At 36.7% G+C, this 19,568-nt stretch overlaps 1 protein-coding gene across 1 annotated transcript in view; it reads right to left on the reverse strand.

Annotated features, from left to right (window-relative positions):
• LOC121385429 (protein adenylyltransferase SelO, mitochondrial-like) overlaps positions 1-16,248 on the reverse strand; it is a 30,323-nt gene extending 14,075 nt beyond the window's left edge. Inside the window, exons 1-6 of the mRNA XM_041516106.1 lie at positions 16,206-16,248; positions 12,387-12,873; positions 9,896-10,034; positions 7,864-8,009; positions 4,545-4,668; positions 1,681-1,805 (exon numbers count right to left, since the gene is read on the reverse strand). Of these exons, the coding sequence (XP_041372040.1) occupies positions 1,681-1,805; positions 4,545-4,668; positions 7,864-8,009; positions 9,896-10,034; positions 12,387-12,814 (962 nt within the window). The 5' untranslated portion in view covers positions 12,815-12,873; positions 16,206-16,248. The remainder of the gene's footprint in view (positions 1-1,680; positions 1,806-4,544; positions 4,669-7,863; positions 8,010-9,895; positions 10,035-12,386; positions 12,874-16,205) is intronic.
• Between the last annotated feature and the right edge of the window lie 3,320 nt (positions 16,249-19,568).

Genomic DNA, 19,568 nt, shown 5'->3' on the forward strand with positions numbered 1-19,568 from the left:
AAATTCTATGTTAAGTTTTAAAGATGTTATCGACTGAAAGAGACTTTTTAATGATTGTAATTACATATCAACTATATTTTTCTGCATAAAATATTAGTGGCTGTATATTAAACATGTTTCTGATCGTTCTAAAATTTGTTCAATTTCATTTTATTTCCTAAAATATAATTTTTTTGTACTTGGAAGACAAAATCCAGTTTGGGCTTCTTACAAATATTAAGACGACCCGAAACACATTGAATATACAGACACTGATATTCTAAACAAGAAAATATATTCAATATGTTAGTTTAATCATACAAATATTTTATTAGTCGGAAACATCTTACAATGCAGCAAACTCGGGAATGTCCCTTTAACATGAAAACTGTGTATTGTTTGTATATGTGTAGCTATTTTTAAAAAATAATTCTAATTCAGCTTAAACCGTATACATGTACATGTGTAAGCATATGAGACAAGAGGGTGGGTAGGGCAACTGTCCCCTAGTGCTGCAGTACATCCTCAAATTTGGGTAAAAATTATAGCATTATGTTGGCAAAATGAGCTGGCCTCAAACCTTCTCACCATGTATTAATTACCATCAATTTACCCCAATATCAGTTGTATTACATGTAAAAACGTGTAGTGATTCGTTTGCAACCCTATACAGCCAGGGCTAGCAGAAAATGTGGCCAATTTATTTATTTAACTTAAAAAATTACAGAATCCCACCATTATTTAAAAAAAAAAAAAAAAATCGCTACATGAAATTATTTTGCCAAATTAAAATAAAATTTGTCAGTTGAGTTTAAAATTCGCAATTGGCGAATGGCAGAGCTAGCCATGACAGTTGTTTGCTAAAATGAATAAATGTTGTTATCCAGATTCTGGCACTTTCATTTAAATAGCTAGCTTCCACTGGTTTGACTGTCAAAACAAATGCCAACTGCTATTGTTTAATTGATGTCAGCTAAAACTATAGTAAATTCTATAAAAACAACTAATAATTTTTTGTGATCCTTAAAAGTTGTATTTGTCAGATGTATTGATAAAAACACACATTCTAGTGTGTACCTGTCCAGGGCTTCTAGATTATGGTAGCCCCACTCCCATGGCTAGTGGTATTCCATGTTGGGCTAGTTAATAACTACTATTGCCATGCCAGACATGGCTTCTAGATTATGGTAACCCTCCTCCCATGGCTAGTGGTATTCAATGTTGGGCTAGTTAATAACTACTATTGCCATGCCAGACATGGCTTCTAGATTATGGTAACCCCACTCCCATGGCTAGTGGTATTCAATGTTGGGCTAGTTAATAACTACTATTGCCATGCCCAATGGCTAGTGAAATTGTTTTTAGGTCCAATATTGCAGTTGTGTCCATTTTGTAAATATGAATATCCTTCCCCTACTACCACCACTCATTGTTTGTGTTTTCAAGATCCATCTAACTCTTTTGGTGACATATTTGATTCTTACCATTATTTAGTAAAATTGTATTAACTTAAACTTATGTAGGGCTAGTGAATGTTTTAACGTCGCTAGTATATTTTTGAAAGCACCGATCCCATGGCTAGTGGATTTTATAAAACATAGAAGCCCTGGCCTGTCCCAACACAATAATATCATGTCACAATATTTTCATGATTTACAGTAATGTAAATTAAAATTATGAACCAATCAGCTTTAGTCTCACCCATGACACCAGCCAATGGCCTGCCACTGAGCTACCAGCCGTGCCGTTCTTCTGACGACCTCCTTGAAGAACTCCAGATACACCGTCTGTTTGCTCTGGGCGTCATCACTGGTGTTAGCCCATATCTGAACAACACAAAAACATAAAATCAAACATCGTCATCTCCAAGTTACAGGCACCAAATGCAGGGCTCGAACTTATCGACAGCCATTGCCATTGTTGAGATACCAATTGCATCACTGATAGGGAAAGCTCCTCAACAACGGCAAAACATTATCTGCCAGTATTTAACATGTGTATATTTGAAATATGTCTACGCAGTAAAATAACCTTTCAGTCATGTTTATTTGCTGCAAAAGTTGCTCAAAATGTTTTTGCCATTTTTTGTCTTGCTCAAAGCAGGCTCAAAATTTAGGTTGATTGGCTATTTCATCCATGGTATTTTTTTTTGCCGTGGGAGACAAATTCTTAAGTTCGTGGCCTGAAAGGACCCATTTTTCCATCTTGAGACATCCTAGTCTAACAAGATAACAGAGGTGGAGATAAATTACCGGTCAGTAGACTTTTTTTGAGTAATTCTATGTTAGTGTCTTGTTATTTTAGCTAGCTTTGATCACAGCTGACTTGTTTGCCCATAATCTAAAAAAAAAAAAAAAAAAAGAGTTGGTTTTGTTTAACAACATCACTAAGGTTTGCCTTTACTATAGTTTGACACTCAATAGCTGATGTATTGTTTTTGTGCTGGGGAGTCATTAAACATTCATTCATTCATTGTTTAACAACATCACTAAGGTTTGCCTTTACTATATAGTTTGACACTCAATAGCTGATGTATTGTTTTTGTGCTGGGGAGTCATTAAACATTCATTCATTCATTGTTTAACAACATCACTAAGGTTTGCCTTTACTATAGTTTGACACTCAATAGCTGATGTATTGTTTTTGTGCTGGGGAGTCATTAAACATTCATTCATTCATTGTTTAACAACATCACTAAGGTTTGCCTTTACTATAGTTTGACACTCAATAGCTGATGTATTGTTTTTGTGCTGGGGAGTCATTAAACATTCATTCATTCATTGTTTAACAACATCACTAAGGTTTGCCTTTACTACTCAATATAGTTTGACACTCAATAGCTGATGTATTGTTTTTGTGCTGGGGAGTCATTAAACATTCATTCATTCATTGTTTAACAACATCACTAAGGTTTGCCTTTACTATATAGTTTGACACTCAATAGCTGATGTATTGTTTTTGTGCTGGGGAGTCATTAAACATTCATTCATTCATTGTTTAACAACATCACTAAGGTTTGCCTTTACTATAGTTTGACACTCAATAGCTGATGTATTGTTTTTGTGCTGGGGAGTCATTAAACATTCATTCATTCATTGTTTAACAACATCACTAAGGTTTGCCTTTACTATATAGTTTGACACTCAATAGCTGATGTATTGTTTTTGTGCTGGGGAGTCATTAAACATTCATTCATTCATTGTTTAACAACATCACTAAGGTTTGCCTTTACTATATAGTTTGACACTCAATAGCTGATGTATTGTTTTTGTGCTGGGGAGTCAGTAAACATTCATTCATTCATTGTTTAACAACATCACTAAGGTTTGCCTTTACTATAGTTTGACACTCAATAGCTGATGTATTGTTTTTGTGCTGGGGAGTCAGTAAACATTCATTCATTCATTGTTTAACAACATCACTGCAGCACATTGATTTATTAATCATCGTCTTAAAGAGGAAACCGGCTACATTTTTATATTAGTAGCAAGGGATCTTTTATATGCACCATCCCACAGACAGAATAGTACATACCACGACCTTTGATATACCAGTTGTGGTGCACTGGCTGGAACGTGAAATAGCCCCATGGGCCATCTCCGACAGGGATCGATCCCAGACCGACCGTGCATCAAGCGAGCACTTTACCACTAGGCTACATCCCGCTCCCTTCCCCAGGGACTATCGATATAATGGAGGTAAGATATAAAAAACGTTTGTATCCTCAACACAACAAATTACCGTCCAGTAGACTTTGGTAGTAATTCTATGTCTTATTATTTTGGCAAGCTTTGATCACAGCCCACTTCTAAACATTGTTTCCCCATAATCTAAGTCAGGAGAACAATTTTAAATGATTCCCCTCAGTGTATGTCAAGGTTTCTGGTTACCTGAGAAATGACTCCCCATAATCTAAGTCAGGAGAACAATTTTAAATGATTCCCCACAGTGTTTGTCGAGGTTACCTGAGAAATGACTCTCCATAATCTAAGTCAGGAGAACAATTTTAAATGATTCCCCACAGTGTTTGTCGAGGTTACCTGAGAAATGACTCTCCATAATCTAAGTCAGGAGAACAATTTTAAATGATTCCCCAGTGTTTGTCGAGGTTACCTGAGAAATGACTCCCCATAATCTAAGTCAGGAGAACAATTTGAAATGATTTCCTTCAGTGTATGTCAAGGTTTCTGGTTACCTGAGAAATGACTCCCCATAATCTAAGTCAGGAGAACAATTTTAAATGATTCCCCACAGTGTTTGTTGAGGTTACCTGAGAAATGACTCTCCATAATCTAAGTCAGAAGAACAATTTTAAATGATTCCCCACAGTGTTTGTCGAGGTTACCTGAGAAATGACTCTCCATAATTTAAGTCAGGAGAACAATTTTAAATGATTCCCCAGTGTTTGTCGAGGTTACCTGAGAAATGACTCCCCATAATCTAAGTCAGGAGAACAATTTTAAATGATTTCCCACAGTGTTTGTCGAGGTTACCTGAGAAATGACTCCTCATAATCTAAGTCAGGAGAACAATTTTAAATGATTCCCCACAGTGTTTCTCGTTACCTGAGGGTAAAACGTCTTGACGGTGTAGTCCAGTAGCTGACGGAGGAGAGCCGTGTTTCCCTCGCTCGGACCTTTCCGACCAGAATCTGGGTCAGTCGGCTTGAAAATCTCAAACGATCCAAACCTGTAGAAACAAGAACCATTCATGATTAAAGTTTATCTTGTTTAAGGACACCACTAGAGCACACTGATTTATTAATCATTGGCTATTGGATGTCAAACACTTGTTAATTTTGACTCTCCATAACCTAGGCTCGGATATATAAATAAAGATTGTTTTGTTTAACGACACCACTAGAGCACACTGATTTATTGATCATTGGCTATTGGATGTCAAACACTTGGTCATTTTGATATATAAATAAAGTTTGTTTTGTTTAACGACACCACTAGAGCACACTGATTTATTGATCATTGGCTATTGGATGTCAAACACTTGGTCATTTTGATATATAAATAAAGTTTGTTTTGTTTAATGACACCACTAGAGCACACTGATTTATTGATCATTGGCTATTGGATGTCAAACACTTGGTCATTTTGATATATAAATAAAGATTGTTTTGTTTAACGACACCACTGGAGCACACTAATTTATTAATCATTGGCTATTGGATGTCAAACACTTGTTCATTTTGATATATAAATAAAGGTTTTGTTTAACGACACCACTAGAGCACACGGATTTATTAATCATTGGCTATTGGATGTCAAACACTTGTTCATTTTGACATATAAATAAAGATTGTTTTGTTTAACGACACCACTAGAGCACACTGATTTATTAATCATTGGCTATTGGATGTCAAACACTTGGTCATTTTGATATATAAATAAAGATTGTTTTGTTTAACGACACCACTAGAGCACACTGATTTATTAATCATTGGCTATTGGATGTCAAACACTTGTTCATTTTGACATATAAATAAAGATTGTTTTGTTTAACGACACCACTGGAGCACACTAATTTATTAATCATTGGCTATTGGATGTCAAACACTTGTTCATTTTGATATATAAATAAAGGTTTTGTTTAACGACACCACTAGAGCACACTGATTTATTAATCATTGGCTATTGGATGTCAAACACTTGTTCATTTTGACATATAAATAAAGATTGTTTTGTTTAACGACACCACTAGAGCACACTGATTTATTAATCATTGGCTATTGGATGTCAAACACTTGGTCATTTTGATATATAAATAAAGATTGTTTTGTTTAACGACACCACTAGAGCACACTGATTTATTAATCATTGGCTATTGGATGTCAAACACTTGTTCATTTTGACATATAAATAAAGTTTGTTTTGTTTAACGACACCACTACAGCACATTGATAATTAATCATCGGCTACTGGATGTCAAACATATTATGCCGAATTTATGAAGCCTATTTCTTCTTAAATTCTGGTAAAATGTGTTGTTTTTTGTTGTTTTCTTCACAGATTTATTTTTCTTTTTATATTAGTTGCCTACTACTGTAGCATTTACGATATCAAAATTAAACACACACATGTGCGTGCTTCATCTATAGAACAGCCACTTCCAAGGAAAACCTTTCCTGGATATTTTACCCCCTCTTGCATCGCTTCAGTTTATTTCATCCCTCTTACACTGCCACAAAGAGGACTGCCACCCTAGACTAATTTATATACTACAACAAGCATAGTTCTATATTTATTTTCTTTGTACTGCATTTTTTCTACTTCAGAGATAATACAAGTCAAACTGCATACCTTAGCGGTTCTTGCATTTTGTCTTCACCCCTGTATTAAAAATGTATTTAATCTGTATAATTTAATGGTAATTTGTAAAGAAACATTTTTATTTATATTGAAGTTTAGATTTTTTTTTTTTTTTTCAAAACATTTATTTGAGTTGGTATGGATTTAAAACTTAAGAACATGTTTTTATTATGAATTTTAACTTTATTCATTATCGAGTTATATGCCAATTCATTGGTTTCCTTTTGAAGCAAAAAGACTATATATGGTGAGCACATGGTTATTATTCAACAGAGGACATTCTAGTTTTGAGTTTGGCTGCATAGTTAAATTTCAATGTAATAACTGGAGGGCTAGCTAGTTAAATTTGAGAAGGGCCAGTAAGATTTTTCTTCAACTGGCCCTGCTGGTGACCATGGTTTTCATGTTAATTTTCAACCCTGTACACATACCCACTGAGTCGTTAAAACTCGCTCTGGGTGGGAGCCGGTACCAGGCTGTGAACCCTCTACCTAGGACTTCTAGAATTTGTATTAAATCCACTAGCCATGGGATCAGTAATTTTAGAAATTTACTAGCCACGATTAAAAATTCACTAGCCCTACTTTACTTAAGTTAATATAATTTTACTTAATAACAGTAATAATTGGATATGTCACTTAAAGAGGGAGATAGAGCTTAAAAAATACTAACATGGGGGGGGGGGGGGGGGGGTTGGGGTCAGAATATTCATATTTATAAAATAGACTTCACAGCAACATTTTACCAAAACATTTCACTAGCCGTTAGGCATGGCAATAGTAGTTATTTACTAGCCCAACACTGAATATTACTAGCCATGGGAGTGAGGCTACCATAATCTAGAAGCCCTATCTGGCATGGCAATAGTAGTTATTTACTAGCCCAACACTGAATATCACTAGCCATGGGAGTGGGGCTACCATAATCTAGAAGCCCTGTCTGGCATGGCAATAGTAGTTATTTACTAGCCCAACACTGAATATCACTAGCCATGGGAGTGGGGCTACCATAATCTAGAAGCCCTGTCTGGCATGGCAATAGTAGTTATTTACTAGCCCAACACTGAAAATCACTAGCCATGGCAGTGGGGCTACCATAATCTAGAAGCCCTGTCTGGCATGGCAATAGTAGTTATTTACTAGCCCAACACTGAATATCACTAGCCATGGGAGTGGGGCTACCATAATCTAGAAGCCCTGTCTGGCATGGCAATAGTAGTTATTTACTAGCCCAACACTGAATATCACTAGCCATGAGAGTGGGGCTACAATAATCTAGAAGCCCTGTCAGGCATGACAATAGTAGTTATTTACTAGCCCAACACTGAATATCACTAGCCATGAGAGTGGGGCTACCATAATCTAGAAGCCCTGTCTGCCATGGCAATAGTAGTTATTTACTAGCCCAACACTGAATATCACTAGCCATGGGAGTGGGGCTACCATAATCTAGAAGCCCTGCTCTACATACCAGCCTTATGACCGATGGTTTATCCATGACACCACAGAGGTCATGTTTTTTGCCATATAAAACAATTCGTTAATTTCGAGCTCTGAGAGAGTACCTGAGGAAAGTGGGAGCGATTCTCGAAATGATCGTACACCTCTCTGGTTTAGCCTGGCCATTGTAGAAGATGTCTCGGATGACCGTGGAGTCTGACGTGACGCAGCTGCTGGCTCTTGTGGTTGGAATCCCCAGGAAGTGCATCGCCTGCAGAACACACACGACAAGCAACCAAGTGTATAAAATATTGCAAGCCTTATTTTGCATGTACATGTAAATCTACAACTAGAAAAACAATAATTATAAGGCACACCAATTATATAGTAACTCTCCTCCTACATCCTCCCAGATGTAAGAAAAAAAAATGGACGTGACAAGCTCGCTGGCGATTTTTTTGTTTTTTTGTTTTTTTGTTTTTAATAGTCTGAAAGAAAGAATTGTTTTATTTAATGACATACTCAACACATTTTATTTACGGTTATATGACGTCAGACATATGGTTAAGGACCACACAGGTATTGAGAGAGAAAACCCGTTCGTCACTTCATGGGCTATTCTTTTCAATTAGCAGCAAGGGATCTTTTATATGTATCATCCCACAGACAGGATAGTACATACCATGGCCTTTGATATACCAGTCGTGATGCACTGGCTGGAGCGAGAAATAACCCAGTGGGCCCACCGACAGGGATCGATACCAGTCCGACCACGCATCAAGCGAGAAGCTACTGTCATGGGTGCAGGTTTTAACGTGCACCTTCAGAACAAGCTGTTGTAGTGCAAGCCTGTCGTGGGCACAGGTTTTAACATGCACATTCAGAACAAACTGCTGTAATGCACGCCTGCTGTGGGCTTTTGGATTTCATGGAAATGATCGTTTGCGGTACCGTGTCGGTAGCATGTCGCTAAAATCACGGAACCGAAATTTCATTTCCCATGATTATTACATCGAGTACGACTATTCAACGAAAATAATATATAATTTTCTGATATCACACTACTAAAGAGTGTGTTTGACACAATCATGAGACCCAATTGGATTGTTGTGTTAACCAAACTTTTCAGTTTTCTGGTTCAAACGCGTTACACATTTGAACCCAAATCACTGGCATTAATTATTTGTAGTGTATCTCTTAAATAGGGGTCAAGAACAAGTATTTAAATTCAAATATAATTTTGTAAAAAATATTTAACCTCCTGAATACTTTGACTGGAGTTGACAAAAGTCAACGTCATGCATGTGCTTGAGTACTGAAGGTGGCAATTGAACAGGCCCCACTATTTCCTGTGGTTTCCTGGACCGTTCCTTATAGAAGGAAATGACGTAGGCCTAAACTATTATTTTTATTTAGCTGTTAAAATCACAACAGCATGCATATAATGAAGAGAGCGTATCAAAAATCAACTTTATATTGAGTTTGAAAACGAGTCTCTTTGCACGGATATTTGTAATACTTTAAATCAGTGGTATTAAAAATGGGTTCCCATCAGTTGTCTTCACAGAACCTAAAAACAGTGTTCCCATGATCACGAGACACAGAACCGAAAAAGTGTTTCCCCATGAAATTTGAAATCCTATGGTCTGCTGTCATGGGCGCAGGTATCAACTTTCGATGGCTCCTCCGTCCAGAACAAACGATTGGGGTGGGTGGGAGGAGGGGTCGCCACGCTGGCAAGTGCACAGAAGAACAAGCAGCCCGACCAGGGTCGGTAACGGGTGAAGGTTGGTTTTGGTGCCAGGGTTGGTAGCGGGTAAGGGTTGATTTTGGTGCCAGGGTCAGTAGCGGGTGAGGGTTGGTTTTGGTGCCAGGGTCAGTAACAGGTGAGGGTTCGTTTTGGTGCCAGGGTTGGTAGCGGGTGAAGGTTGGTTTTGGTGCTATTGAATTTGCAAATGCCCCGTAGGATTTAAAGCCAAGTAGAAAATGTTGCGTAATTTCTTGAAGGTAGTTTTGATGCATAATTCATAACGGTTCATCAAAATTGAAAATGGAGTTCATTGGTTGCTTTGACTTAGTTGATCGAAAAGTAGTTCCTTGACACTAGCTACATCCAGCAGTTGCACTTTATACCAACACAGCTATACACAAACATACTTCACTACAGAGGAATTCTCGTATGCTACTGCGGAGCACCTTCCTCCCATCCGCGGTGCGTGAAAACGGAGTTAACCCACTTCCTTTGAGCTGCAATTCCCATCTCTCGTTCTTCTCGTTGACAATCTCGCCCAGATACCTACAACAAATAGCGGGAAAGGAAAGTTTTCTTTAACACCACTAGAGCACATTAATTATCAATTATTGGATGTCAAACATTTGGTAATTTTTCCATATATATAGTATGAGAGAGGAAATCTGCTACATTTTTCCATCAGTAGCAAGCAGTGTTTTTGCCAGAAAAATATTTTTGTGTATGGCGCTATGAAATTGAATATTTACAATTGTGTGTGCTGAATATGATAGGAGATGTGAGGCGGGACGTAGATCAGTGGTAAAGTGCTTTCTTAATCCGCGGTCGGTCTGGGATCAATCCCTGTCAGTGGGCCCATTGGGCTATTTCCCATTCCAGCTAGTGAACCACGACTGGTATATTAAAGGCTGTGGTATGTGCATATAAAAGATCCCTTTCTACTAATAAATAAAACGTAGCGGGTTTTCTCTCTTAAGACTGTATATCAAAATTACCAAATGTTTGACATCCAATAGACAAAGCTTAAGAAATCAATGTGCTCTAGTGGTGTTGTTAAACAAAACACATTTTTAACCATAGAGCTTTTTGTTTTTTTAAACTGCTGAAATTAAGCATATTTCAGCTGAAGCAAATTACTGTTGAGGCCAGTTTCCGATTTGCATGGTTACCTGATTGAGGTAAGTACTGGGATTAATTTTCTACAGATTAATGTAAGTACCGGGATTAATTTTCTACAGATTGAGGTACGGTAAATACCAGTATTAATTTTCTACAGATTAATGTAAGTACCGGGATTAATTTTCTACAGATTGAGGTACGGTAAGTACCAGTATTAATTTTCTACAGATTGATGTAAGTACTGGGATTAATTTTCTACAGATTGAGGTACGGTAAGTACCAGTATTAATTTTCTACAGATTGATGTAAGTACTGGGATTAATTTTCTACAGATTGATGTAAGTACCGGGATTAATTTTCTACAGATTGATGTAAGTACCGGGATTAATTTTCTACAGATTGATGTAAGTACCGGGATTAATTTTCTACAGATTGATGTAAGTACTGGGATTAATTTTCTACAGATTGATGTAAGTACCGGGATTAATTTTCTACAGATTGATGTAAGTACCGGGATTAATTTTCTACAGATTGATGTAAGTACCGGGATTAATTTTCTACAGATTGATGTAAGTACCGGGATTAATTTTCTACAGATTGATGTAAGTACTGGGATTAATTTTCTACACATTGATGTAAGTACCGGGATTAATTTTCTACACATTGATGTAAGTACCGGGATTAATCTTCTACAGATTGAGGTACGGTAAGTACCAGTATTAATTTTTTACAGATTGGCAATGCACCTTCCACACAATCCTTTAGAAATGAGTTATGTCCCCTTCATTAAACAGAGATTTAAAAAAACAAATCAACTAACACCTAAATATATCAGTCACACATATATAGTGAGATGAATGGGTTAGTGTGTTTGCAACATGTATAGTACAGTGGAACCTCTCAAAACAACCAACACCTAAATATATCAGTCACATATATATTGTGAGATGAATGGGTTAGTGTGTTTGCAACATGTATAGTACAGTGGAACCTCTCAAAACCGGACCCTCTGTAAACTGGAATTCCCTCAAAACTGGACATTTTTCATAATCCCTTTTTAAATATCTGTGCAGAAGAGAACCTCTGTAATCCGAATACCTCTTAAAACCAGACTTGTTACTTGGTCCTGAGGGTGTCCAGTTTAGAGGAGTTTCACTGTATTGTCATTCTGACCATGCGGTGACCCTACTTTTTGTTTTTATTTTATTTTTCTCCTGGCTATTTTAAACTAAGCATTCGCAAATCATGAACATTCATTTAAATAGGTGTTTTGGAGGCCATTATCTTGGAAATGAATCAATAGTTCTGGATCAAAAACTGCTACGCAGATTTAATTTGGATAAAAAAAAAGTGCACGTGACCCCATGTTTTTGGAAAGCCATATCTCAGAAACCTTAGGTGTTGAAGCCTAAAATTTTGTTTGTGTTCACTATATATATATATATATATATATACACACACACACACACACACACACACACACACATACATACATAGAGAGAGAGAGAGAGAGAGAGAGAGAGAGAGAGAGAGAGAGAGAGAGAGACACACACACACACACAGAGGTATTCTCATAAAATGTTTTGGATCCAAAAAGTACATGTGACCCCATATTTTGGGAGAGCCATATCTCAGAAACCTTTAGGAGTAAAAGCCTAAAATGTTGTATGTGTTCATTACATATATATATATAAGTATTCTCATAAATTGTTTTAGCGAAATCTGAGTCAGTGACCATGACACCTCTGGTTGAGTTCCTATGGATTGACCCTAACTTACATTGCAGCTCCATCTCCCAGCTGCCCCGCGAACGTCCCGAACTGGTGCCCGCAGTAACAATGAGCCGCAGTCTGCGACCCCGGCAATGCTCGGTTTCCACTGAAATAATCAACAAACTCCGGTCGTCGTATTTCCGACGTCGATATACTGAGCAACTCAATGGCCGATTGAGAAACCACAACCAGCTGAGGATTGTTGACTGGCATCGGTTTTACCCTCGAGAAACACGCCCCGCTCACTTGACGGACGTGGTTTTCTTCGACGGGGTCAATCGGAAGGCTCCGTAGTGCTAGGTTGTCAAAGTTTAAAGTCTCCAGAGTGGACATTCTGCAGCAGGTTTTTAAAATGGTGCCGCGCAGTTGATAATGGCCACAGTTTGTCAAACACTGTCCAAAGGGTTTCGTGAGAAATCCACCAATCTGATTCATCAGATATCTACAGAATATCTTGCTTCATTCTCTTCATCAGATAATACACGATGCAAGTTCTGAAAAAAGAAGAAAAGAAACCCACAAGTTCAGAGCCATACTTAGTGAGAAATGACAGTCAAACTGTCACAGTAAAAATCACAAAACATGAATTCTGTAAAATTAAATGTCTTGCCTATTATAAACTTGTTCAACGTCGATGATAGTTATATCCACAAATGTTCATCACAATGCATGTTAAATTAAACTTTAAACAAAATAAATTCAATTAAAATTTTAATTCAATAAATTTGAAAGTTGTTTTACTTGCTTTGTAACGAACATTCATATATGTAAATATAAACCAAGTTTTATCGATATAGGTTTGTCAGAAATTTAGCTAAACACGAAACTCTAATGTTGATATAATTAAACACAAAAATTGACACTGAAAAAAGTTTCTTAAAGTTTGTTTGTTTTGTTTAACGACACCACTAGAGCACATTGATTTATTAATCATCAGCTATTGAATGTCAAACATTTGGTAATTTTCACATATAGTCTTAGAGAGGAAACCTGTTACATTTTTCCAGTAGTAGCAAGGGATCTTTTATATGCACGATCCCACAGACAGGGTAGCACATATCACAGCCTTTAGTATACCAGTTGTGGTGCTCTGGCTGGAATGAGAAGTATCCCAATGGGTGCACCAACAGGGATCGATCCTAGACCGACTGTGCACCAAGCGAGCACTTTACCACTGGGCTACATTCTGCCCTTGACTGGTTAAATAATCAGGATGAAGCAAAAAGTGCTCTTTAATTACACACACACACACACACACACACACCTCCCCACTTATATTAGGTTATACATCGCCAGGAAAACATAACTGCATGTTTAATTGTGAACCCAGGAAATATTTTAGGGTGGGGATCAAGGTTTTTGGGGGGTTGGGTAGACAGGTCCCCATGGTGTCTTCCCTTGGATCTTCCCTTGCTGTCTGTAAACTCGTAGGCTATGTATTATGCATTTTAGTGTACTTTGGAATACTGTAACCAAGCATGTGTGCAGGGCAGATTTAGTGGGTTGACACCTTCCCCCATCCCCACCAAGCAAAGTTTCTTCTTTTTTTCCAATATATTTTCTGGAGAATGATTCAAGCCCCCTATAAACTTTGCATACCACAGGGACAGTCTAAACCCCCACTGCATAAATTCGTGCACACATGCCTGATAAGAAATAGAAATTGTTTTGTTTAACAACACCATTAGAGGACATTGATTAATTAATCATTGGCTATAGCCTATTGGACGTTAAACATTTCATAATTCTGACGCTTAGTTATCAGAGGAAACCCGCTACATTTTTCCTAATGCAGCAAGGGATCTTTTGTATGCACTATTACACAAACAGGAAAGCACATACCACCACCTTTGATCAGTTGTGGTGCATTGGATGGAACAAGAAAAATTCAATCAATTGAATGGATCCATCAAGGTAGTTCAATCCTACGACACAAGCACCTCAAGCGAGCTAAATACCGACCTTACAATTTAGCCAGTGCTTCACAACTGGTATATCAAAGGCCATGGTATGTGTTATCCTGTCTGTGGGATGGTGCATATAAAAGATCACTTGCTGCTAATCAAAAAGAGTAGCCCATGAAGTGGTGACAGCGGGTTTCCTCCCTCAATATCTTTGTGGTCCGTAACCATATGTCCGACGCTATATAACCGTAAATAAAATGTGTTGAGTGCGTCGTAAAATAAAACATTTCCTTCCTTCAACCGACTGAGCTAAATCCCACCCCAATGCCTGATAAGTGCCACCCTTATCGGAAAGAGTTCGACCCGTACCTCTCTATATCAAAGGCTCTAAAGACTAATCCTAACCCCATCTCTAAAACTACCCTAACCCTATCCCTAAAACTACCTTAAAGGAGAGGACAATTAAGGCATTTGGCCTGGTATGCATATTCAACGATATATAATGCACATTATTGCTTAATATCAACACGTATAATCGTATAGTTAATTAATAAAACGGTTAAATGTGACGACTATTATATATAACGGGTGCAGCCATTTTGTACCATCTCAGTGAGTACGCCCTCTGGTGAGCTGGTGGTTACGTAATACTTAACATCAGGAATGAGCCTTAGAACTAGAGAAACACGATCTACCTGGTTTTTGCGGGATGATAAATAGTCATACATTGCAATGCTCTGTAATAATACACATCCCAGTAAGCCGGCAATAAGTATATCCAGCACTATATATATTAGTTTTCAATAAAAAATAAAATACCATTGTCAAAGTGGCTACACAACAAGTCGAAACAATTAACAATGTTTTGCCCATGCATTAACCTACGTACTGAAATGATACACGGAGTGTTTTCTTAGTTAATTGGTCTATGCTGTTAGTTGCTTCTACCTGTGATTCCTGATTGGCAGGTGTGTATTTGATTGGTAACCAGACGAGCCAATTAATTGACGCTGTCTAGACACAAAAATACATACTGGTATTGTGGAATATTACCTGTCGCCCCTAAAATTGTAATGGACATGGTTTATTACTGTAAATAGTTCTGTAAAACTATTGATTAAGTAGACTTTTCCATCTAAAACCACAGAACTGACCAATTACGTAGTCCCAAAGAAAAGAAAATTATCACTTGGGTATCGTGGGTTGTCGTTTTTGCTCCAACGTAGCATATCAATAGGCCTATAAAATTGTACATTTTTCCTTTGGATTATTTAACAGAGAAAAATACTATAACCCCATTTTGTTCCGTTAATACAACTTGAAATATATTTAGTTAAATAGTTTATTATAATATTACGTCATTTATCTGTTTTACAAGTCAGGTTAATCAAACTTCAAAGAGAAGCGCCTTGTCGAAAATTACTACTTTTGTTTACACTGTGCATACAGGAGTTGGTCAGGAGCCAACGTCACTTCGCCCCAAGCCATCACACCGGACGTCACAAAAACGAAACAAAATGGCTGCCCCCAGTTAGCAAGAATAATCATGGTTTTTTTATTAACTCTAAAATTACGCGTTTTTCATTTGCTAAAGTGTCAGTATGTGTTGGTGGTCCGGGTATGCATTTTTCCAACACATAAGGCTCTTGTTTGAGTTGACCCTACCTTTAACCACCAGGGGGGGGGGGGGGCGGTACGAGTCGAACTCATGCCAAGATATTTGTCATTTGCAACTATGACTGTAATGACATTGCAACTTTTAACTGGACTGGCTGTTCCCACACCCTCACCAGGTTTGAGTCTGAAGGCAACATGATATAACTACATAACTGACAACGCTACAGAGTTCGAGCCTTGAATTTGCACATTCAAAACAATCTGCTTAATGACACTACACATACTGAGATAAAACTAGCATTTACGTTTACAGAACAACATTGCTTCCACTCTGTCAGTCAAAATTAGTAAACAGGAAGTATGTTCTTCTGTTATATTTTCCACCAACGAAACAGAGAGCATTGGTGAACAAATAGCACAATCTTTACATAAGTTAAATTTTATTTTATACACTAGAGCACATTGATTTATTAAACATCGGCTACTGGATGTGAAACATTTGGTAATTCTGACATATAGCCTTGGAAACCCATCAGTAGCAAAGGATATTTCATTTGTACCATCCCACAAACAGGATAGCACATATCTCAGCCTTTGATATACAAGTAGTGATACACAGGCTGGAACGAGAAATAGCTATAATAGGTCAACAAACAGGGATCGTTCCTAGACCGACCGCGTATCATTCCGGCGTTTTTCATAACAAATAAGGCCGCATAAAATGAGAAAGAATATTAGAAGAAGGGAGGTTCTATTTATTTATTTATTTATTTATTTTCATTATTATTATTATTATTATTATTATTATTATTATTATTATTATTATTATAATAATAATAATAATAATAATAATAATAATAATAATATTATTATTAATTTATTTATTTTCAAACAAAGTGGATAAGACCAAATTTAATTAATTACTAGATTAGACATGTCTGTATAAAACACAGAGGATATGTGACCGACTGCCAGTCACTCTCTATGGCTTGCCTCGTCTGGAATTTCCCCATATTTTATTTTTTTTCCCATGGCACTGATATTTATGTTACAGGTCTGGGTTTGCCTCGGCGTTTTTTCCTCTCTGGCAACGCCTCAGACACTGTTAACTTAATGAATAATAATAATAATAATAATAATAATAATAATAATAATAATAATAATAAACCCACTAGTTTATTACTCCTCCAGAACCATACGTAGCAAATGATCTTTTTATTACATTTTCGCACAGACGGGACAACACATATGACTTTTGTCGTAGGACACATGCTGGGACAGGGAAAAACTCCAAAGAGAAAAAGTCCTATATCATCCTATAAACAAAGCGAGCTGGGCTAGATTCCGCTTTAAGTACAAATTAATTTTTCACCACTTAGACAATTAAACGTAAATTCAAGTGGACTATTATTCTGAAAACAGATACTAATATTCTGAACCTATATTATAATAGTTATTGAAGTTTTTTTTTTTTTTTTTTGTGTTTCTGACTTGTCATTCATGATCAAATAAACACTACATTATAACGATCCATTATACCGGCATTAAAGGTGCTATCTCAATGTTACCCAATGACAGCTATTGCAAATAAACAATTTTTTTTTTTTTTTTTTGAATAAACTTTTGATTTAACATTTAAAGAAGACATCTTTAACAATATGCCCATAAATGATTATAGGAAATAATTTTATCTACTGGTAGAAAATACTTTTTTATTGGAGAATCTTTATCACAGCTCGCATTATATAGCACCTTTAAACTGTTGCAAGATTGTGTAAATTTCTAATGTACTTATATTGAATTTATATTCAGTAAATATGCTTGTCAAAATTAATAATTTATGCTGCAATTCAAAATAATCAGTTAACTTGCAGTTTTAAATTAAAAGTTTGTTTAAGGGTAAATGAAATTGACACACATCGATCAAAATGTGTTATAGTCTGTTCCAATAAAGGTCACAAATCACCTGTTTACTGACATATTTAGTTTAATTTCAAGAGTAAACACCACCTTGTACATCAGTGAGAGCCCAAACAAGTAAATGCTAAATTAGGTAAAGTATCATTGAATGGGTATTTACACAATATTTACTTGTCAGTTTAGTATGTAAGAAATAATCGACGAAAATAATTTTTATTCTATTTCCGACAGTACTATAGTAACACACCTGTAGGATACCCCCCCCCCCCCCCACCCAGCATCATCTGAGGACCTCAGGAATTTCTCTTTTTTGTTATCTTTTTGTCCTTCTGTGTATATAAGGCGGGATGTAGCCCAGTAGTAAAGCGCTCGCTTGGTGTGCTGCTAGTCTAGGGTCGATCCCCATCGGTGGCCCCATTGAGTTATTTCTCGTTCCATTCAGTGCACCACGACTGGTATATCAAAGGTCGTGGTATGTGCTATCCTGTCTGTGGGATGGTGCATATAAAAAGATCCCTAATTGCTAATAATGAAAAAGGAAGCGGGTTTCCTCTAAGTCTGTATGTCAAATTACCAAATGTTTGACATCCAACGGCCAATGATTAATACAACAAAACAAACTTTAACTTTCTGTGTATATAATCAAACACAATTATCCTTTAAAACAACTTTAAAAAATCATCTCGAACATTACTAATCTGTTTTCTAATCCTAGGAAGCAGCATTTCAAACCACCAAGGGGGCGGGACGTAACCCAGTGTTAAAGCGCTCACTCGATGCGCGGTCGGTCTAGGATAGATCCCCGTCGATGGGCCCATTGGGCTATTTCTCGTTCCAGGCAGTGCTCCACAACTGGTGTAACAAAGGCCGCGGTATGTACTATCATGTCTGTGGGATGGTGCATATAAAAGTTCTCTTGCTGCTAATCGAAAAAAGAGTAGCCCATGAAGTGGCGACAGCGGGTTTTCCTCTCTCAATATCTGTGTGGTCCTTAATCATATGTCTGACGCCATATAACCGTAAATAAAATGTGTTGAGTGCGTCGTGAAATAAAACAATTCTTTCTTTCAGACCATTAAAAAAAAAAAAAAAAAAAAAAAAAAATCGCCAGGGAGCTTGTCACGTCCATTCTATCTCCAAAGTTAGTATAAGACTCTCTTTTCATTTGTCAACCATATTTGGGTATGGGACACTTTTGGCTTGCTTTCATTAGACAACTATCTATTTGTCTTACGACAGGTGCAATCAGATTAACAACTAATGGGTCATAATACGAGAATCTGGCCAGTCGTAGAAGTCGTGACAGCAGAAAGTTGGCCAAGTTTATTGTGGCAGTTGGTAGTCTCAATTTAGTATTATATGTATATACACTTAAATAACTCAACATATTGTTTTTAAATATATAGTTTTATTTCTTTATTTCTTTATTTCTTTATTTCTTTATTTATTTTTAATTAATTAATTATTAATTAATTAATTAATTAATTAATTAAATTTTATTGTTTTGTTTTGTTTTGTTTTTAAATTGCCATCAAGTTCTCGTCTTCATCGTTGTAGCTGTCCGCCTTACTACGCAAGTTTCTTTTTCTATTTCTTTTTTTCTTTTTAATTTTTTTTATGGGTGCAGTTTCTTCGTGTATAATGAGGTATAATTATCCCACAAAAGCAAGAACTCTTGACGATATCAGGCTTTTGTGCTCTCTTTCGAATAGCACTTGGTCATACTTGTCAAAACACGTACAGTTTAC

The sequence above is a fragment of the Gigantopelta aegis genome, chromosome 11 (genome assembly GCF_016097555.1).
Source record: "Gigantopelta aegis isolate Gae_Host chromosome 11, Gae_host_genome, whole genome shotgun sequence".
NCBI lineage: Eukaryota > Metazoa > Mollusca > Gastropoda > Neomphalida > Peltospiridae > Gigantopelta > Gigantopelta aegis.